Genomic DNA, 21,918 nt, shown 5'->3' with positions numbered 1-21,918 from the left:
CTCTTTCGAAACTGGTGACAACTGCTGTCAGAACCCTTCGTTTCCATTCTTAGAGAGTTGCACCATCTGCTGCTTAAAGTTGGTTCTACGTGTGGACGGATGCATGAATTATCCGCGCGACTGAGTGCGCACCTTGAGCAGTTTATTGCTGGTGTTGAAATCAGCAGTTTGCTTGAGGGTGGCTGTTACAGCTGTGGCCAGCAACTCGTGAGTGGTCACTGAGTTTCCTGATGCAGGATTGTTGGTTACAAACACGTACTACGAAGAAGAGAGAGAACAGTAAAACAAAAGCACTTTAGTTTATAGACACAAGCAGAAACACAGGCAGTGTTTGCGGCAGCTTACCTTAACAAAAGAGCGCAGGTAGTGTTCCAGTCCCTCCTCGTGGCATTTGGAAACTATATGTATGATCACACTGAGGGCACAGAGCATGGAAATTCAATCTATGTCCTTTTATCAGGAGTAAAAGCAGTAAAAGTACAAAGAATTTGTTTTTTAGCTGACCGCAAAGAGTTAACGGCAATCTCGTGGGCTTCTTTGGTGGCGGCTGTGAGCACCTCAAACAGCTGCATCAGCACTGTTGGCAGGAAGGTGATGATGACATGAGTCTCCATGGCATGTAGGCACTGAGGGAAAGAGGCCAGACAAGATCACTTTTACTTCTGACTCCCAGATATTTACAAGAATCGTGATTACACGCCTCCACACAATATATATATATCACCCTGATCTTGAAAAACTGTAGCCTATTAGATATAAAATCAGCGCTCGGCATTATTTTATCTGATAAGAAATATATGTGAAAATCTGTCTTGATCTGTAGCTGAATCTCTGTGCTTGATGTAATGAAATTCCCTGTCAGACATTGCTGACACATTTCCTTCATATTCACAGCATAGACTGTATAAAAAAGATGGGCTTAGCCGCAGTGACATTCTGTTGGTACCACTTATGCTGCCAAAACAGCAAAACTTTGACCTGCAGCAGTTTGCCTGCTGGGTCGGACCACCCGGGCCAGCCTTCATTCCCCACACATGTTAATTGCTCCCTAAAATGTTAGTCATCCCATAAAAATGTTTTCCCAAAGGAAAACCTCTCAAAAATAAGACAAATACTTCAACTGATTTCCTCTAGCATTTAAATAGTTATGATTTTTCATACAAAATTCAGTACAAAAGAGGTTAATGTCTAAAAAGATTTCGTTTTTTGGCAATATCTTTTGTCATTGTTGCATTTGGGGTTGCCATCATCCATCCATTCATCCATCCATATCCCTTATTAACTTAATAAACTGTGTTATAAGCCTTTTATTGCTTTAATGGAGGCTGTTGTATAATAGCACTGAAAGGTATTTTGATTGTTGAATGACTGTGAAAGCTCATAAGTAGTCATAATGATGCATGCCCTACAAAAATGATCGATCTGTTAGTGCATTGCCGAATGACACATATAGTGGAAGTACTGTAAATGATCAATAACTGCACATGGACCAAAGCTAAAAAACTGACTGTGCACTGCCTCACAGCATCTTACCTTCAGGTATTTGATCAGTTCTGCTGGGTTGCCCTCTGATGCTGTTCTCATCAGCTGGCAGTGCTGGAAGAATTTGTGTAGGTGGAGGTCCTGCGGCGAAACAAAACAGGACATCAGTGTTCCTGAAAACCTTCATTTGTGCGTAAAAAAGCAAAAGAACCAAATTGTACCTGAGGATATATCGTTGATGCTACGTGGGTCCTCACTTTAAACAGTGTCTTGGCGTTTTCCACCCACTTGATATCAGCCTGAGACCATTCGAAGAGAATAATAGACAAAACAGAGTCAATAAAGTATCTGCAAACTTTTCACATTCCCTCAAAACTCCAATAACCTTCAGGGCTAAAACATGAGGGGTCAACGTTCGCTTTAACATCGTGAGCATGACAGTGACAGAGCTGACCAGATCGTTTTCATGGCTACAATCTAACCTTCCTGGTGTCCTGACAAAGATATCCAGCAGGCAAAGTGGCAGCCACGGGCAACTGGAACTCCAACGACTGCATCCTCCCATCTTTAAGCAAAGGCATCCAGGAGTAGCCCACTGAAACACGCGAAAGCAGCCGAGCTTTAGAAGAAGGCATTTTAACAAGCTAAATAATGTGCTCACCAACATTTTAATAAAGCTTCATTAAGCCAAATTTCTCACCAAGTGACTCCACTCCGTCCCTCTTCTTGCTGCTGGCTTTGCTGCTGGATTCACAGCTGATGTGGTAAAAGGTGAAGAGGATATGATGTTTCTCATGCACGTGAACCGGCAGCTCGATCTTCACCTGCACACACAGAGGAGCAGGTCGCTGTTTTAATCTTCTTATGTCACCATCAGTTCAATCTTCACACATAAACAAGATTAGAGGCACTGATTCCAATAATGGATACCATATAGGTATTACATAGTACTGCCAAGGCAACATTTTAAAGGATGTGCCACATGCTGTGATTTCCTTGTTGTCTTTTTTGATGTTTTTTTGCTCAAATTAAGGGAGTTACATTAACCATAATGGCGTTAGTGTTTCTCTAAACCTGCAAAAATGTACTGACAGTGAGGGTTTCCTTCAGCCTCTAAATTATTAAGAGGTAAAATTAACATAAAATCAACAAAAGGCATCTAAAAATAACCATCTTGTGTATTTTCAGCTATCTGTACTTTACTTGAGTAGCTTTTTTGGACTACTTTTCATTTTTACTCCCCACATTTTTAAACAAATATCTGTAGTTTCTATTCCTTACATTTTCATAACAGACTTGTTACTTCAGCAGTATCATCTATAGAGTTGGGAGTTAAAGTGGGCGCAGGTGAGTGCAGGTGTAAGTTGTGATAGCAGTACTTCAGAATCTAGCTTGTGCTGCAGAATAGGTCATTTTAAATGCAACGCTTCTACCAGTTCAGCGAACATCAGCAAACACACAGTGTGTTACAAGCTACAGGTCCACCTGCTGGATTTCACAGGGAGAGAAGAAAGAGAGCCAGCTTCACTCAGAGATGGAGAAGGATAAGAAAGTAAGTCAGAGTTAGGTTACATCAAGTGTAGCAGAGATGCATTTGCATTTAAGCTGATGAAGATTAGATTCATGCACTGAATTCCAACTTTATACCAACTGTGTTCTGTCTGGTATAAAGTCAGGATAAACAGTTTAGTGTCAGTGTAAGGGACGGACATCTGCCACAGTGAAACTGCTGACATCTTGTTGAATTCAGTTGTTGTTTCACTGCATCTAATTACATTTACTAAAATTTGAATTTAAATTTGAATAATATGTACTAATATTATGATATTATTATATTAATATCGGTTCAGTTACCTTTGTATGAAAGTTGTTAGTAGAACTTCAAAGAGCTACTTTCTTACTGTGAGTACATTTCAGAGCCTGTACTTTGACACTTTTACTTGAGTAAAAAAGTTGAACATCAATGAAAATGATATTTTTTAGATGGCGAAAGGCTAACAGCATTGTTTTGGAGTAAATGTCACACACTAAAGATGTCAAATCACCTTCTACAGAGAACGACACATGTACTGAAGCAGAAACTGGAGCTGTTTGGAGACGTTTGGGATGCTTTTGTAGTGTAACAGTTCTCTTTTTGAGTGTTTCTGGCATGAATTTGAACACTTTGTGCATTTTCTCTCCATGAAGAAAATGAAAGGGGTTTGCTTGTGCTTTTTTATTTATGTGTTTATCCTTAAATTAATGTTTAGAATGAAATCAAAAAAACAAACAACAGCAAAAGCATTGTTTCATCTGGGAGTTGCTGCTGTGACACTGAGACACCAGAGGGCAGCAACAACAGGGAGATGGATTTTCCCTGCAACCACACATGCTGTTTTTTATTGACAGGAAATGACACAAAAAAGTTTTGATGACATGCACAGACCCACATCGTCATAAACAGCCTCTCAATGCCATGAGTGAATATCACGGCTCTTACATTTATAACACCAGAACACGTGATTCATGCATCGTTCTGTTTTAAATTTACTCTTCTCGGTAAATTAGACAAAGGTCTAAAGACCAGACAAGATATATCCTTAAGATATAAAAGTTAACAAATTTTAGGTGTGAAAAACAAAATCAGAACCCTTTATATAATATCAGTAACTATAAATGTGTCCTACATGTTGCTTTTAAATGCACTTCACTATGGAACTAACAAGACTGACAGATTTAGAAGCACAAAGATCATCGTTGCCTTGCTGAAGCAGAAATTTTGGTTGATGTGACTGGAAGCTGAACAATGTGAAGGGAAATCCCACAGAGTGCACTTCTGTGTGTTCCTGCATGCATGTGGGTGCACACAGGGGGAGCTTAAGATCCTAATCCGTTTGATATCAAGGCCATATGGACCCCCTCTGCTCTACCGCTCTAACTGTACCTCTCTCGCTGAGCTGTATTTGTGTGTGTGTGCATGTGCATGCGTGCACTGACTGTCGGGTCAGTTTAGTGCGAGATCACAGCCCTGAGACAGATTTATGGGATTATCTCAGTGCTGCTGAGGAATGTCAGTACTAAAGACGGCCAATTAGGAAAAAAAAAAAAAAAAAAAGATTTAAGGGCATAAACTAAATTTCTTTTTAAAATCAAACTCATTTCTCAGTTTTTGGAAGCACTCAAATTCCTCTAAATCTGCTAACTTGATCTAATTTAATATGAATTGAAAGGCGATGCCATAGAAGAAATAAGGTCGAGCCTGCAACATGAGCTCACCTCATCGTAGAAGTCAGGGCTCTGATTGTGGTGCAGGACGGCTGCGTAGGTGCTGCTGGTGAAGAGTGAATCTCCCGGCTTGCCGTAGATGCACTGAAAGGCAAAGAGGCACATTGGTTATTGGACTCCTTTGATTTTACGGGCACAGTGATGAGTAAGCGCTCAGGAAGCTGTGGTTACTGCCATAATTTGTACAAAAGGCGAGGGAGTGAGCAAGCCTGTATGGATCATGCATTACACTTTGAATCAGCAATGATTTAAACATAGCCTGAGAGAAACTACAAAGGACGACCTAAGATCGCAAAATGTTTGGGCTCTGACTAGACAGATGCCACAGCGCAAACCTTGCACAAAACTCACGGACTTATTTTATGTGAGCAGCAGAGCCCTTCCTCCAGGACATGATGACACAAACAAGTCAATTCAATTCAATAAATGACAACAAGAGTTGTCTCAAGGGCTGCTTCATATTGTCAGGTAAAGACCCTACAACAATAGAGGGTCTTTTATTGGGTTCTCTAATAATAGAGATCCCACCCCGTTTCCATGAGCAAGCATTTGGTAACAGTGGGAAGGAAAAACTCCCCGTTAACAGGAAGAACCCTTTGGCAGGACCAGGCTAAGGTTAAGTTGACTTTTGACCTCTGATGATCACTTTTGAGGAGGAGTCAGTGCAAGAACTCTGTGGGAAAAATTAAAAAATCGCAACAAGCTCAAGCTTGACCAGGTCAGGATGTTTCTAATGAGGGGTGACAAAGGGGAGGGAAAAAATTCCAACCTCTTGTGATGGCTTCATACTGTAATTAGGATGCTAACTATTGTTGTCATCTCTAATGAGCATGAATGTGCAGTGCTAGCCAACAGGACGGACAGAGCTACAGGAGCCAAATGCCTGAAAGCCTCCGCAGGAGACGAGCCCAGAGGATGGGAGAGGCTTCGTGAGAGAAGACAGGGTTCACAAATGCCAGAACAATCTGGAAACAAGCTGTAGGTGGAGCAGGAAAGAGGCGGGGGAAAAGATCTGAGATTCAGGAATGCAGGTGGTGCATGGTTTGATGTGTACCTTTAGAGCCCTCACTGCAGAGGCAAAGAGGCTGATGGGAGTTACGATTGTCTGAGTCAGGATGGGGGCCGAAGGCTGGCATGTTAGCACATGAACTGTACCACACATGACTTAAAGTGTCGGCCACTGGTGCAAAAATGAGAGCACTCCAACCATGAACTCAAGGATTGAGGAGCAACTGGTCTCTCAACGATGAAATGGAAATGAATGCACTTTAAATTCCCGTCCTCTGAGAATTCCATCCTCTTCAGCCCTCACATTCCGACTCCATAAGGCTTTGAATGAATTTCCTCTCAATCCGGCTGTGTCTTATGCAAACCCCAGGACCTTACTGAGCTTCCGCTAACTCTGATTAAATCTCCCGAGAGGTGTGCCGCCTGCTCCTGTTTGTAAACAGCTTTCTGCCTCACAGTACTTTGAGCGTTGTCTGGAACGCAGTCTGACCCACGTCTGGGTCAATCTGTGTGTTTTCTAGCTGCGGTGTAATATGTCTGACTGCCCGCTGATTGAAAATTCTCAATGTTTTCGTGGTTAAACTCAGAATTTCTGTTTCTCTCCCTCAAGAAACGTGAAAAGAAAAACAATCTGCAGCGCTTTGATGACTATTTCCGACCACAAATATTTGAAATGTGTGGCCAGAGAGAAAAAGAGTGACCATTCATTATCTTCTGTTGCCAGCTATAATAACTGGTTGCTGCGAGAGCTTCCCTTCTCCTCCTGGGCCCCTCAGCTGCAATCTCAAGTCCACTTTGTAAAAAGCAATAAAAGGAAAAGTTTATCATATCTGAGGCCCCTGTCACTGATCGAATCTCTCCCAGGACATTCCACTGCAGTGTTATTGTTTCTCAAACAATAATCCGGGCTTCTGGTGCGCCTCTTCAACAATCTTCACTTTTTTTGTATTGGTCTTCCTCTATTTGTTTCCTTGTGTCCTTTTTATCGTTATGTTGACTGTAGCATTTCAAAACCTTTCCTATGTTCTTCTCTCCATTAGCTTTGCTGAGCTATGTAGAGAGCCAGGATATCACCCTAAGCCTGTCTTTTGACAAAACTATGAGACACAGATGTGAGTCACTCTCTCTTCCATACATTATTCCTTGTCTATAAACTCTCCTTTTCAAGCTCTAGAAGTAATAAGGCAAAAACAGATATTCCATATAAGACAAGAAAAATGATGTACAGAATAATGTCAAAAAAAAGCTTCAGGGTCTGTAAAACTGAAGCCGATGCATTCTTTCTGGCAGCCAGCAGAGGGGCGATTCCTGGCTGCAAAGAAGTGTATATTAGGGTGGGTTTAGATTATCGATTTTCTGATTAAAATCGATTTTAGCTTGAATAACACGATATCGATTCATTAAAATCCTGAACCGATTTTTAAATAAAAATTTATTTTGCCCAAAACGACAGAATCTCAGGTTAAACCTCACAAAATTTCGACAACCACCAAACACCAAATGAGAGCAGGTACACGGATTCTGCACAACACATCAGAATCAGTGAGATGTCAGGTTTCTCACCCGACGGCACGTACGCAGAGATGCCATCGGGGCTAAAAGCCAAAAGCTCACAGATTCTGATGCGTTGGCGGGTCCGTGCTTTGTGTTTACGTCCTTTTTTTGCACTAGACTCTGAAGCTGCAGTTTTGTCTGTCTCCAAACAAAATTGACTGAACCAGCAGCAAAAGAAGATCCAAACTACGCTTCACATTTCGCTTCTCATAAACATCCTCATGAATTCCCTCTTACTTTTGCTGCTTTGCTTCCACCACGATATAATGAAACTTCCTGCACAACTCTCTCTCTCTCTCTCTCTGTACTTTAAGAACACTTTCGCATCTAAAAATCTCTGTTTTCTGCATCATTCGCTTGCTTATTACGCACCAGTCTACCGTTATGTACAGCGCTGTCGGCCACTTAATTTAACTGACTTCTGACAACAAAGCCTCATTTCTGCTGTTCACTGAAGAAAATTAAACTTCTTAAAATGATGCCAAATTGCAAAACACTTAGCTGTGCCTCTAATAAAACCTCTGTAACTCTTTAACCTCTGTAACAGGCCAGGAAAATCTCTGACATGTTTTTCTGTGTTTTGTCCTCAGCTACTTTGACATAAAGGCATCTGCTGTGATGCTCACACCTTTGATAAAGTCTCACAAGTGTCAGCTTTCTTTTTATAGACATAAAAATATGGATATGTACTGATAAATGATCAGAATTATAATATTTCTGACAGTCTGAGGCAAAATTTCCCCGATTCAAATCGAATCTGATCACATTGAATCGGGACCTTGTGAATCTGAATCAAAATAAGTGACGATACCGAGCCCTAGTGCATATAAACGTCTCTGAAAAAACGGACCTCCGTTGATCTTTGAGCTCACAAACAACTTTCCTGATGAGTTTATGGTCTCAGCCGCTAGCTTGAAATCTTATTTCATACAGCACAATGTTCATTTTGTAAACAACAGTCTCCACAAAGGTAAAAAAGATGGCAAAACAGGGTTTGAATTAGAGTGGGCCTACCTTGTAAGTAATTCACTTCAGTTTTGTTTATATACAACAACAAATCACAAGAAAAGTTGCCTCAAAGCATTCTGTATTATAAAGACGCTTCAATGAAAGAGTGAAACCCCCAACAATCAAACGACCCCCCCGTGAGTGAGCGTTTGGCAAAAGTGGGAACAAAAACTCCAGTTTAACAGGAAGAAACTTCCAGCAGAACCAGTCTCAGGGAGGGGCAGCTATCTGCCGTGACCCCAGCTGACCCTATTAGGCTTATAAATTATTAGTGTGCAGCGTCCTTTCATTCATCCACAAGATATGCAAATTACTCATCACATCCAGTTTTACAACAGCCAGGTGGCAACTGTAACAATACTCTGAGGCTTCACAGCAGCTCTTTGCTAGCAACGGCTGACGTCACAGTGGCTGCTTCTCTGTCCTATATATGGCTGCCAGCGGTGATTTAATGTTGCACTTGGTTAATGCATTTCTGACCATCTGCTATATATAACAGAAACAGTGGGAACAGCAAGGTCATATAGGTGCAGTACTTCTCAAACACACTGGACAGATTGCATGAACATGTAGCGATGAGTCCGCTCCAGCCCCCAGCCACTGCTACACATCTGGTTATAAATTCATACATCAATATATCATGTCAATGATAGTCTGAAGACAATCACAGTTTATTGGTAAACCTGAAAAATGTTTGACCTTTACCATAACAGCATCTAGAAAAAGTCACATGTTGCAGTACACACTGACCTTTAGAGGAGCAGCACCTTCCTCATCAGAATCTCGGAACTGGATGCAGATGGCAATGTTTCTAGCCTGCAACGGAGGAAAGGTGACATTAGTCAGCCAAGCAGACGATCGGTAAGAACGACTGTGTCTCTGAGCTCAGTCAGTCACGCACGCTTCGTTCTCAGTATGCACCAGTAACACACAAACGGGCAATATTTAAAATGTACCAGCACCATCACCCATCACATCTTTTTCATCCTAACTCACGCACCTTAGTGAAGGTCTTCTGGTTGTCATATTTGAGCTGCAGGGGGTAGACATACAGCTGGTTCTTGTAAGTGGTGAAGGGGTAGTTGTACTTGGCTTCCTCGGGGAGGAATTCCTCGATCTCCACCGACACCCGCTCACAGCCGTCCTCGAAGGGCTTGACAGGAATGTAAGAGGACGTCACCGTGTCTGGGGCACAGAGCACACGTCGAGTCAGAGGACCAAACCTCCACTGCTGTGTCCCTGCCTCTCGTGTCATGTCAGTTAACGTCATTTCTGAGCTACAAAACAAACCCTTCACTGTGCAAACCCAGACATGAAACCTGACGCTGCCTACACGCCGTGTCACATGCTCTCTGTGGGAATCATTGCATCTGATAATACGGATGATCTAAAAATTTAACTTCTCAAAAGTTCTCAGATTTAACAAAATTTTAATTCAGGAATATTTGATTCTGTTGTTCTTCAAAGAACATGCTAACAAGGCTTTTACAAGGCAGCATCCAGCATGCTAATAGCCCAGTCTGATCGCTCTTAGTGGAAATCTGAAGGAACAGAGTGTCTGCTCCAACCTGTGCTTGTGCGATTTTTGCTTTAGCGTCCCACCCTGCGGCTGTTTCAGCAGATCTACGGAGACCGACGTACACACTGGCTTAATAGTTCAGGCTTTATGGATCAGAAAGTGGCTAAATAATCATTTATGTCTCTTATTGAACATCACTGGGATATACTAGGCTGATCAGAGGCAGTGACCACTGCCTATCTGCAGGCTACATTCATTCAGGAATGGAGATCATTTCCTCAACATCAGACCCAGACACTCGACAGACAGGTAGCTGCTTGCATCCCGCGCAGAGATGGCCAATGTAAAATCATTTAATGGAATTGTTGGGTTTTATGCAGTGAACACCACAAATCTGCTTACTTGAGAAATCAGGCGGGACACACTCGATGGTGACGTTCAGCTGTCCAGGGATGATCTGAAGTTTGCTTTTCTCTGGTCTGACAGGGAAAAGGAGATTCAGTACAAGATCAGTGTCCTTTTAAGGGTTAAGTGTGCTTTAGATGTGATGACCTCCTTAATGACAATCCTGGGTGAGTAGTACTTCCTCTTAGGCAATGGCATGTGAAATATAGACCTAAAGGCATAAGTGTACCCCTGGATGATGGTTTTGTGCCACAGTAACTAAGCGCTAGCTTAAATAGCAGAGGAGTGGTGTTGACTCACTTCCTGATGTCGGCCAGCAGCTTGATGAGGTCATCGGTCGAGATTTTGCTGCTGTCTTGGCGATAGAGAGGAGAAAACTTCCCATCCATATCCAGGCTGCCCTGAGCGTCTTTGAACACCTGCCTGCAACCACAACACACATGGTTCATTACAGTTCTCGCCTCATATGTGCAACCAAATACCAACATTTCAGTATAAAGTATAAAGTATGAAGTATAAAGGAATGTTTTGCTTTCACTGTTTAAAAACACTTGTTTTCTTCATGTGTTCTATTAAAGAGTTACTTGCTCCTGTACACAGACTCCCCTGCTTCCCTGTGTTTCCATATTTTTGTTGCTGTTGTTCTTCTTCCAGATTATAGTTTAGAACAGTTGTATGAAAGGGGCTTTTTGTCTTTGTGTGATCTCTACTGGATATTTGGATATATGTCAGCGGGTTCTAACATTTTTGAATGACGCCTGAAGTCCCTTAATCATTTTTCACACCATTTAGAAAAAGGTGTGACTTCTGTGCTGGCCTGGAGTATTTTTATAGCTCACAGCATTACCAGTTACATGTGAAAGCCTCCACTAGGCCTGGAGGCTTGGGGTGTGGATGAGGGTGGAGATGGGGGTGGGGATGAGGGTGGAGATGGGGGTGGGGCGTGAGGCTTGTAAAATCTGTCACAGATTCTAATTTCACGTCAAGACCGGACAGTTCCTGGAAGTTTTCTGTGCTGCTTTTCATTAGCTGCACTTCCAACAGCAGCTAATAAAAAGCAGAACTGTCTGCTCTTCATTATGAATGTTGAATTCCATAACTGGGATAACGTAATATAATGTTTATCAATATAATCCAGATCAAACTAGATCAGCAAGCAAGTAAATGTTCTTTTACACGAACTTTATTTAACCTCAAAGTTGAGAAATTCCTAAACTTTTGGGGTCCAAAAAGTAAATATTATCTTATTTTCTCCCTCTATGACAAATAGATGAGGCTTTACACCTAATTGTATGATGTTATTATGCTCATGCCTTTGCACATGTTCACATGAGATCACTCCGAGTTGAATCAAAACAGATTATTTACAAGATTATGAGGTTTGACTCATGAATTATTTCTGTCTTACTTGGCAGCCCAAGCAAACGGCATCCTGTACTGGCCCAAGCGTTGGCACGTCTGCTTGGCAGCTTTGAGCACCTTCTGAGCAGTCTGAGGAGACACAGGAAAGACATCATCAAGTCAACACCGGAGCGGTTTCCACCGTCTCCTCCACGAGGTCAAAATCAATGGCAGCGTACCTTAGTGATGTCAGAGGTTTTCATGTATGGCTCAGCGCAGTGGGTGATGCCATTCTGTAACACCTTCTCCACACGGGCCACCAGGAAGATATCTGCATGGGGGTTAGTCACTGAAAAGATACCCTGCAAAAGAGAGGGAGAAATGAAGCAATCAAGACATGTGGTTGGGATTTGATTTGGCAGCTTTCGAGGGTCTTTTCTTAGAACGCTCTTCCGAGAAATCTGACTACAGACGTGGCCAAAGTTTCAAATGATACGCCAACCTATCAGACTGCTCAACACGTTCTCACTCCCAAAGTCTGTTCACGGCTCTGTATGATCTCAGTGAAAACAGATATCCCTAACGTGGTCATGCCAGGAACACAGTTGTGGGCACAGAAGCTTGAACGGTTGCTGACTTCCTGTTTGGAAGGGTCATCCAATCAAGTGGTGTGTGTGAGAGAGGTAAAAGGAATTTAAAGGTGTGGAATAAAGCGCTGTATGAATGTGTGATAGTGTAAAAGTCACTCTTAAATTCATCACCTGCTTCTGTGTGAGATCGATTCAGGGGAAATGGTTGATGCTAAAGCTGTACAGGAAAACCACATGGTGCTCACACGTCTATTTAAGGGCCGATGAGATGCGTCTGCATTTAAGCTTCCAAGTTCAAGTAAAGCAAACAAAGGCGACAGTAACTACAATCAGACTAAGCTATGCTGCTCGCACTGGTATGACTAATAAAAACTTCAATAGAAATTTCTGGAAATAGAAAAAAAGCATAAGTGACAAAACTGAATGACAGTACCAAGGAAGCAGCTGATTCAGATGCAGACATAACAATCTGGACATTACTAACACTTATCTTTAAGGAGGCTAGCATGCTGCCAGTCACAGACACACACACAGAGCAGGGTTACTCTCCAGGCCATAAGCCTATCCATCCTCTGTCCTCATTCACAGCCCTTAAAACCACACACAGCTGCTTTTGCTTTCAGTTTTTGACGTTATTTGCTCCTCACCGCTCATCGTCGACCAGTTCTTACAGTGTGGTTAAAAAAAAGCTTGTAAATGCTCCATTTGGGCATTAAACTTTCCTCATAGTTCATAAACAGTGTCACATCCTTTTTGTGCAAAGATAAACCATCTCACTGCTGAAAATGCTGAAACTCAAATGGGTAAGATTTGTGACTTGCGTAATAAAGAGGGTCCAGAGGTTGTGGCGTCCTCCTGAGAGCTACTGCAGAGATGAGAGGTGAAGCCTGTGTCCTTGGAACACACCCAATGCACCTAAATTAAACTGCGGTCTGCAGACCTATAATAGCACACTAATCACAGAGGCAGGAGCCGCTCTGTTTGTATGCATATATTTGTGTGTACATGTGTGTTCTGCTGGTGCTGCACAGATGTTTCTGGCAGAGAAGTCCAAAAATGAAACTTTTTCATGCCTGTAGCTTTAAGGCGGCCCTGCTGCTGGTTTGCTGGCTGCAGAAATCCTGCGTTTGTCACTCTCTGCCCTGATTCATCCCCTCGTCTCTGAGCTTTTTCCTGCTTTTTGCTGCGCTGTTCATCAACTCGTTTCTCCCGTCATGGAAATGGAAAGTGAGCTTGTTTTATAACCGCTGCTGGTTTATACCAGGCACCGGCCTTGTTTAGTGACTTCATCGCTGCAACGGGCCAAGCGGCAAGAGGTAAAGAACAGGCCGTGTGTGCGCCGAACTCACAGCACCTGCAAATGTTTGCAGAAGGGCCTGAGCCAAGAGTAACGCTCACACATGCACATTATTTCTCCCCAAATAAACTCTAGACTTAAAATACTGCAAAACAAAGTGACAGGACATAAAGCTTACATCCCGAGGCCTGAGCTCACATCAGGAAGCAAAGTGATTCTGAAATCACTTGCAAATGTTCGCCGAATGAGCCGAACGGGATCCTTTCACAGTTCTTTAGGTCTGGTTGGGGACCAAAGGCTGGCTTGTGACACACTCAGCATGACAGTGGAGAAATGAATGAAAAAACAAAAAAGATCATGCACTGGCCAAAACAGCTAACTCACTGCACACACAGTGTCAGCAGTCCTGACTGAGGCCAGGACTGTGCTGGGCCAGCTGCAACCAATATGGCAAAGCTGAACCTATGTGACAGAACCAGATGAGAGCTCAACAGTGTGTAGACATTTTAAAGACTAAGCATGACAGAGGGCCGCCTCCAACCATCAACTTGGCTTAGAAAAGTGCAGAAAGTGATAAAAACAATGCAAGACAAATGATTTCTATAAATTCTAGCTCATAAAACCATCATTTTCTTGCGTTTGAGTCAGTCTCTCATTACTTTTTAGTTTCTGCATGCTTCTACCTGCTCTGTCGAAGGAGAGAGTTACTCAAAGACACGTTTTCCCTCTTCTCGTAAGAACGATCGACTCTTCGTGTTTCAACATGTTAGTTTTTTAGGGTTTTTTCAGCTTTCAGGGTTTTTTCATATATTTCCTGTTATGGATTTCACATAATGACATCGCCATCTTTATAAATAAGGACAGCAGCTTAAGTTCAGATTGTTTTACTCTTCGATCTGTGTGATGTCCTACGGTCATTAGGGAAGCCCCACCCAAATAAATTAACACTCCTTTTCAGCGTATTCTATATATAAGCTAACTGACCATAGGTCACGTAAAACCAGAAGCAGAGTTCAGTCTCAGTTTCACATCAACTAAACCTGTAACGCAGCAGGATGACAAACATGCTGGATCTCTTTTTAATAATCCAGCTCCAGCACCAAAGTTTTGCAAAGAGCACAAAATATTTTGTTTTCCACACAGCAAGATCTGTATGACCCAGTGTGACTCAGCTTTCACACCCAGGTCTGACTGTGTGACTCAGCTGCAGTCACTTTCTCTATCAGACACCTGTCGACATGCTATTATAGTTCCTACCTGAGTGGGGAAGCGCAGCAGAGCCTCTGACACCCTCTGAAGCAGCGGCAGGCCGTTTCCTTTCCCTGAGTCTCCGTTCACGAGGACTCCTCCCTGTCCCCCGTCCTTCACTCCACCACCACCGTCCGAGTCAGATGAAGGAGATGCTTGAGCGGAGGTGTCGGTGAGCATCTCCCTGACAGATGGTGGATTGAGCTCAACGTGGAAGTCGGCCGAGATTTTGCAGCTCTTGGAGACATCGAAGAGAGCGAGGCTGATGAAGAACGGTTCCACCTGCGAGTCAGAGGGACGGTTACAGGCTGCAGTCCAGCACGTACCTTTATTACTTTACAACATTTCACTTTAGGACAAAATCTCAGAAATCAGGTCATATGACTCTTTAGTTTTAGCATGAATTAAGCAATAATGCACACTCTTCCCACCAGTAATGCAGCCTGCTAACATCAGCTAGCAACCTTTTGCCCAAATATGGTCACTTCTGGGTCCAACCAACATGCAAAGTTTTACTAAATACAACATGAGAGTCGTATGTGTGAGCTCAAGAATATATTTATAATTATTATAATAGGATTCAATGGACAGGTTTAATCTGTTTAATCTGAAATAATCAAAATTCTAGATTCAGACAAAATATTTATGGATAAATGTCTAAAAATATTTGTATTCTCTCAGTGTGTCATCCTCAAGCACAAGCAAAAAGTTTTCTATTTTGGAAACCTGCAATTCCTGCACGATGGACAAAATCGCTCCATCCAGTGAACTTTAAAGCTGTCTGAGACCGCCGAGGGAAAGAAGGGATGGAAGAAGAGGAGGGAACGAGAGCGTGTGCTGCTTCCAAACCACAAATGAGTCAGATGATTTCTCCTGCCAGCCTTTCTAATGCATCAGCAAGCAGGAAAAGGAGGAGGGGGAGAAGTTGGTCTAGCTCTGTGTTTTATATCTAAAGCGATCTAAAGCCCTGACAAAGGCCGAGCTCACATATGCTCAAAAATGCTACCTCACGCTACTGAAAGCTCCTCATCCGGCACACATTAAACATTTCTGCATGACTCTCCATGCCTCAGGCTTAAATAAAGAAAGATTTGTTTTAGTGCTAATGCAACAATATCGAGTTGCGTTATCCTAGTTTGGCTACTTCCGTTGCTTCCAGCCAGACTGACATGAATTATGAAGGTGTATTATGTGGGGCAGCACTACAGAGGGAGAGGCTGGCGGAAAATCTGCAGTGTGAAGAGGAAAGCTATGTACTGCAGTTAAGAAATGTATCCTCAGGTTCAGGATGTAATTCACTGTCAAAGCCATAGATTTCAACCTGGCGACATACCTTTAGAAGGAGTAGTGATGTACTCTGTTGAACATAAGTCTTAATCTATAACGAGCCATTATGCTACCTCACAGTCTCAGCACGAAGAGATAATACCTGGTTTCAACTCTCTTCAGCTCTTGATGCTTTAAAGAGCAGGTAGATGGAGCGACTGTGCTCAAAGCCATCCTATTTAAAACTGCGGCCATGATTCATCTTTTTTTACCTGTTTAATGTAACAGTAGCACAAGTAGCAAACCACAGAACAGCTGTGTTGTGGAACAAAGGTGATGACATACATTGGTAAGGACACCGTCGCCCTTCTCATTCACGCAGCCCTGCAGACTGAAGGTGAGGTCGTGGCAGCTGACCACTATACGTCGACCAAAACGCTCCTCGAAGGGCTTCACGTCTGGCTCGATCCCAGAGAAGTCCAGCCTCTGGATATCAGGGAGGAGGAGAGTGAGAAAGCAGGAGAGGGGAGAGAGTGATCCCGCGGAGAGGAGGGAGGATGAGCGTGAGGAGTTGGAAGGGGGAGGAGAGATCAAACAGGGTGAATCAATAGTGAAATAAATAAATCATAGGAAAGCTAAGCATTTTAAAGGAATAACCTTTTGTACCTGTGTCTCAGGATCCAGAGAGGAGAGCTTCAGCCTGCCTTCGTTCCTGTTCATCTTACTGAGCTGGTCTGTCTCCCTGGTGTACTGCAGACAGACAGCAGCGATGTAAGCGAGCTAAAAATCCATCAGGTGTTTCTTTCTTCTCTTTTTTTAACTGCAGAATTTTTTCCCCCATGAATTTATTTATCTATACAAACAAATGGTGTAAATTTGAAAACCTACATCGCCTCGTTCTCGAGGTATCGAGTTCACAAAGTTGCGCTGGAGTGATGACAACAATACCCCAATCACCCTTTCAGGCTGAGGGATAAACCACACAACAAAACAACATGAAGAAACTGTTTCCACAACAAACAGCATTCCCATCTGTTTCTGTTCGATCCACATCCCCGCCAAAACTCTAAATTAAAATATTCAATGCCTTCATGGGCCCTGGCCTCCTCAGGACTCCCCGAGTTAGTTATCATAACGAACTGCTTAACACTTGAAGCAGACATAAACAGGAAGTTATCAACTGATGATATGTTTTAGAGATAAAAGACAAAGTCTGGCTTTTTTTTTTTTACATAAATATCCAAAATCTGTATATTACTCTCACATTTTAAGAAAAAAATCTGTAACTATCTCTGATACCTTTTGTGAACTCTTCTAACACATTAAACAGTAGCACTTCAGCCGCTGCGTTCCTTCTCTTTTATTTGCACACTTTATTGCAACAGATTTTTATAGCTTATTTGCATGGACTTCATTTATGAATGAGGCAGGAACCGCAGGTAGAAGAGCAGCCCTTACTGTAATGGTCTGGTACAGTGTACTCAGTGAGCTGCTTGTAAACTTACACAAACAGAAAAAGACAGGAAGGTTGATATGTAGTCAAGGGACAAAAGGGGGAAAACAAAGGGCGTCCAATGGAGCACAATCAAAGCCTCAGGTTTAGGTAAGAGCCCTCAGAGTCCATTTCTCTCCCCTCTCTTCCTCGTGTTCGCGCCTCTGTTCTCACTGTCTGCTCAGCCTGCAGACAAACTCGACCTTGTTTTTACGTGCACAGAGAAAAGCTTTGCTGCAGTGGCCCAAAGCAAACAGAGTGGAACAGCAGCAACAGAGGGCTTTGTTGCTGCTGTGTAGTTTGGGGTTTATAGACACATCAGAGCGGCTCTGTCTGAGCACCACAAATAAAAGAGATGCTGAACTTGTTCTGCTTCCGATTCATTTTTTAGATAATGTCTCATTAAAATCATCTCATATGCTTTCTTATTATGTCATTTACTAAAGCGCCACAGTGTGATTTAACAAACCACTGATCTGTATTCAGGATTATGCATCTGTAGCTGTAGCCCACAGGTGGCTGTGAGTCAGACTGTTCTCCTTTGATTTTTGCAGATATCTGCAGCATCACAAAGAACACATGCAAAAACGAGATGTACATTTAGTTGAATTTAATGCCTTAAAGTTTGCACACTTCTTTTTTTGTTGTTGTTTTATGTTATGCTAAAGGTTGATAGGGTGACAAACCCTCTTTAGTTTCTAATGGAGGACTTCACCCTTATATTTTAACACATGCACGGCTGTTTGCAGAGAGCAGCTCTGTGTAGAATTTGCTGATGGTTACTGAAAAGACCCGTCTGGGTCTGTGTTCATAAATTAGCGCGGTGTTAATAGCCACAGAACTTTCCACTCCCTTCAGCACATTTCTGCAGCTTCACACTAATTTGACCCACTTGGTAAGTCTGGCCCAACTAACGCAGCTTCATTAATCATCTATCATTCCTTCATACCTTGATGAGTTCAGTGTGCAAGCTCCTCCCCGAGTTCTCCAGCATGCTCTCGCCTTTACCTTGGCTGGCCGTGTCATCATCTGAGAGGAAAAGGACAATAACCAGACATCAGTACATGTAATCCACATGAATGCCTGTTCACCAAGAACCATGCACACTACAAGTCCCTATAAAGCTTCCCTCCCTTAATGCTAATACTTCTTTTGTTCTCCTCTTATCTAGTTTCCTCAGTTTTCTTTCTTTCCACACCATTCAGTAATATCAGAATCAGAATACTTTATTAATCCCTAAGGAAATTATATTATGCCAAGTTTTTGGCTAATAGCTCTTTTGATATCATCTTGGTTCAAAACTAGTATTTTATGCCTGTCATCGTGTTATCTTTGGCACTTCTCGTAGATTTAACAAAACAAATGGGAATACATTTGTTGTTTTTGCAACAAAGTGCCTAAAGATACAATTTTAAAATGTTTATTTCCCTCTGTCTGCTCTATGTAGACACATTTACTTATCCTAAGTGTCTTTTTTATGGTTGATCGATTCACACGTCCGTGTAAATGACTTAACAAAAAAAATACTCCTCTGACAATGTTCAGGATTGAGTCCAAGAAAGACTTTGAAGGACCTTCAGAAAGTCTTGAGAACCATTATTCAAGTCCACTTGAATAGAAGTGAGCGGTGGCTCAAGGTTGTTGCACTGTCCTGTATACACAAACTCCATTGTTCCTCAGTTAGCTGATATACTAGCATGTTATTGTCTCAGGGGCTACAGGTGAAGGAGTCCGCCTGCTAATTGCATATGTGTGACTGTAACGTGGAAACCAATGGAAAAAAACATGATAGGCCCGTGGTTAGAATCAGTGTTTAAAGTAAACTGACTATGAAACTATAGAAACCTTTAAATAAGACTATAAGTACTATGTTGACTGAAAGATAATGTGGACATGTAACTGCTCAAAGTTTGGTAGAACAGCTCACCAAGGACACAGTCCAGCGACTCAGCACCGTTCCTCCTGTCCTGGCCAGCCTCTGTGCTGCTCTGCAGAGCCTGTTTCAGTGTGGCCACCCATTCCTCCATCTCTGCCTCACTGTCTGCAGCCAGGAAGTGGCTATAGCGGTCTTGCATCTTAAGCTCAAAGCCATTCCGCCGCATCTTGGGACTCTGAGGAAGAAACATCATATTTGACTGATTTTTGACTAACAGGTGGAAACTGATGAGAATTACAGGATCTTTGGTACAACTAAATAAGCCGTTAAAAGCACAGCGTAGGGAATCAAATGTAATCAGAAGAATCTCAACTTAAATTCAGAAACAAACTGAGAGTCAATGCTATTCGGCCATAACCAAACAAAACCTGATTTCCATGCTAAACTCAAGCTTCCTCATTAAATCCATGAGCCAGAATGAACTCCCTCACTCCCTCCATTCATATTCTGAGCGTGCTCATTAAACTGAAAGCTGTCAGCTCTGCCTGAGGAGCAATCAAGGTACTAGGCTGTGCCATGAGCCAGCAACAGCTCTTCATAATCTGCTAGAAGCTGACGTTTCTGCCCAAGTCACTGGAATGCAGCAGATCTGCCCAATTAAAGCAGCCAAAAGCCCCCAAGGGAAAGTAAGACACAGAAACACGCTGAATTTCACGAGGGTGGGAGCTCGTGCCAAGTTCTGAAACCTCGCAGAGAGCGCACGAGGGAAATAAACACAGTGAGTTTAATTAAGCACACCAACATGGTCACAACAGAGAAAACAGCTTTATCCACTGCTGCTGGGATCCTAATTGTACTGAGTCTACCTGGATGACATCTATACAGGAGTCCAGGTAGATGGATCCTTTGGTTTCCTTGCAGTTTTTCTCATCCTTATAAGAGTTGAGGATGTAGGAGCCATCGGGGAGCTGAGACAAGTAGAAGTACCTCCTCTTGAACACCTGCAATCCAGAGCACATCTCATATGACTCATCTGACAACTCATGACAGCAGAAATATGACACTATGACATGTGACTTCAAGCTCATGTGCTGCCTTCCTAATGTAGTTAAAATTCCAGAATGAAGGGCAAATACACTGGATACTGCAAGTTATACAGCTGTGTCTTTCAGCAACAGCCTTTTGTTGTTACTGTCCCAACTTTGGAGATGAGTTGCTGTTATCAAATTCCAAATTAGCAAATATTATTCTTAAAATGGTACAGTTTATCAGTTCCAACAGTTTATATACTTTCACTATCTGAGACCATATCCTCATTTAGGTTAGACAGCATTTCTAGTAGATAATGGCAGACAGCTTGTACACAAATTAAGGATGCGGTTTGGGGAAAGCCTCAGAGTATTTCTCATGTATTAATGAGAAGTGAATGAATTGAAAAAGAGAGGGAGGGGCACGAAAAAGAGAACAAACAGGGGTTGTATGTAGAGAGAGAACTGGAAGGGGCATGCATTGAATCGTGGTCCCAGTCCTTAAATTCATATAAATTATCTCCAACTCTGCGTTCCTTTGTTCATAAATGACAGATTCATGTGCAAATCATTACAGTCTGTTTTTATTTACATTTTACATACCACCCCAACATTTTCAGAGTTGGGTTTGTATGTTTCTCATGGCGCTACGTCTCATATGTTGCATGCTGAACTTATTTGCACGATCCTGGACATTCAAAACATTCTCAGTTCAATTCAGTTTAACTTTATCCATATAGCACTGGTTCACAGTAGCAGCAATTTCACTGGGAAAGTAAAATGATGTGGGCTGATTATTCAGGACTGTGAAAGTGAGGGTTTATGCTGGGTGGGACGGTGTTACAGGATAAAGTCACGTACATCGATGCAGCTTTAACGGTGTATCGTTTTTCCAGCATTACAAATTGCAGCTGCAGCTACGCTCCTATTCTGACCTCTACATGTTTGTGTTGTTTCACTTGTTGCTGTTATGCTGTGATAACAGACAGGAGGTCTGGTGCTGACTCACCCTCATGGAGACAGACAGGCTGCTATTGATGTTGGCTTTCTGAAGCCAGCCCTGCTTCAAGATGCCTCCCCTCTGGGAGCACAGCGATGCCGAGTCCTGACACACAAACACAAACACTTGGCAATCAGCAAAGACGGATTTCATTACTGCGGTCAACTCACGTTAATATCGTTGTTTGTAGTATTTTCTGCCATGAAGAAACAATTATTTTTTCCTGTGGTTGTGAGAACTGTTTGTTAATTAGAGCAGAGCTGTATTAACTTTGTCAGTGAGAAAGCATGAACATAAATCAGTGTATGGGGAGAATTTCTTTGGGATCCCATGAAGCAGTTCATCATAATTCAGGCTTTGTCCTGTCAGTGTAACATCTCCATCTCAACCAGTAAATATCATGGGACTGTTCATCACCACCACAGAAAACAAATCTGTTAATGATCACGCTCATACACACAAACGCACACACACATAATGGTAATGCATCGGGCCACTCGAAGGAATACAACATGCAGAAATCATAACACAGAGCAAGAA

The 21,918-nt window shown here is 42.4% G+C and overlaps 1 protein-coding gene across 3 annotated transcripts in view; it reads right to left on the bottom strand.

Annotated features, from left to right (window-relative positions):
* Positions 1–21,918, bottom strand: part of dock11 (dedicator of cytokinesis 11) — a 79,588-nt gene that overhangs the window by 47,074 nt on the left and 10,596 nt on the right. For all 3 annotated transcript variants that reach the window (XM_085267386.1, XM_085267385.1, XM_085267387.1), the window contains exons 6-26: positions 21,388–21,483; positions 20,217–20,351; positions 19,402–19,585; positions 18,424–18,503; positions 16,649–16,732; positions 16,328–16,468; positions 14,726–14,998; positions 11,821–11,943; positions 11,649–11,731; positions 10,541–10,663; positions 10,238–10,314; positions 9,317–9,501; positions 9,067–9,132; positions 4,738–4,830; positions 2,183–2,306; positions 1,965–2,077; positions 1,704–1,781; positions 1,534–1,623; positions 505–626; positions 346–415; positions 133–258 (exon numbers count right to left, since the gene is read on the bottom strand). In XM_085267386.1, the coding sequence (XP_085123512.1) occupies positions 133–258; positions 346–415; positions 505–626; positions 1,534–1,623; positions 1,704–1,781; positions 1,965–2,077; positions 2,183–2,306; positions 4,738–4,830; positions 9,067–9,132; positions 9,317–9,501; positions 10,238–10,314; positions 10,541–10,663; positions 11,649–11,731; positions 11,821–11,943; positions 14,726–14,998; positions 16,328–16,468; positions 16,649–16,732; positions 18,424–18,503; positions 19,402–19,585; positions 20,217–20,351; positions 21,388–21,483 (2,466 nt within the window). The remainder of the gene's footprint in view (positions 1–132; positions 259–345; positions 416–504; positions 627–1,533; positions 1,624–1,703; positions 1,782–1,964; positions 2,078–2,182; positions 2,307–4,737; positions 4,831–9,066; positions 9,133–9,316; positions 9,502–10,237; positions 10,315–10,540; positions 10,664–11,648; positions 11,732–11,820; positions 11,944–14,725; positions 14,999–16,327; positions 16,469–16,648; positions 16,733–18,423; positions 18,504–19,401; positions 19,586–20,216; positions 20,352–21,387; positions 21,484–21,918) is intronic.

This window comes from Mchenga conophoros, linkage group LG3 (genome assembly GCF_057382185.1).
Source record: "Mchenga conophoros isolate Kocher_MC1m ecotype Shallow Benthic linkage group LG3, M_conophoros_male_GT1.1, whole genome shotgun sequence".
Classification (NCBI taxonomy): domain Eukaryota; kingdom Metazoa; phylum Chordata; class Actinopteri; order Cichliformes; family Cichlidae; genus Mchenga; species Mchenga conophoros.
Note: the sequence above shows the minus strand (reverse complement) of the source record. Positions and strands in the feature narration are given on the sequence as shown.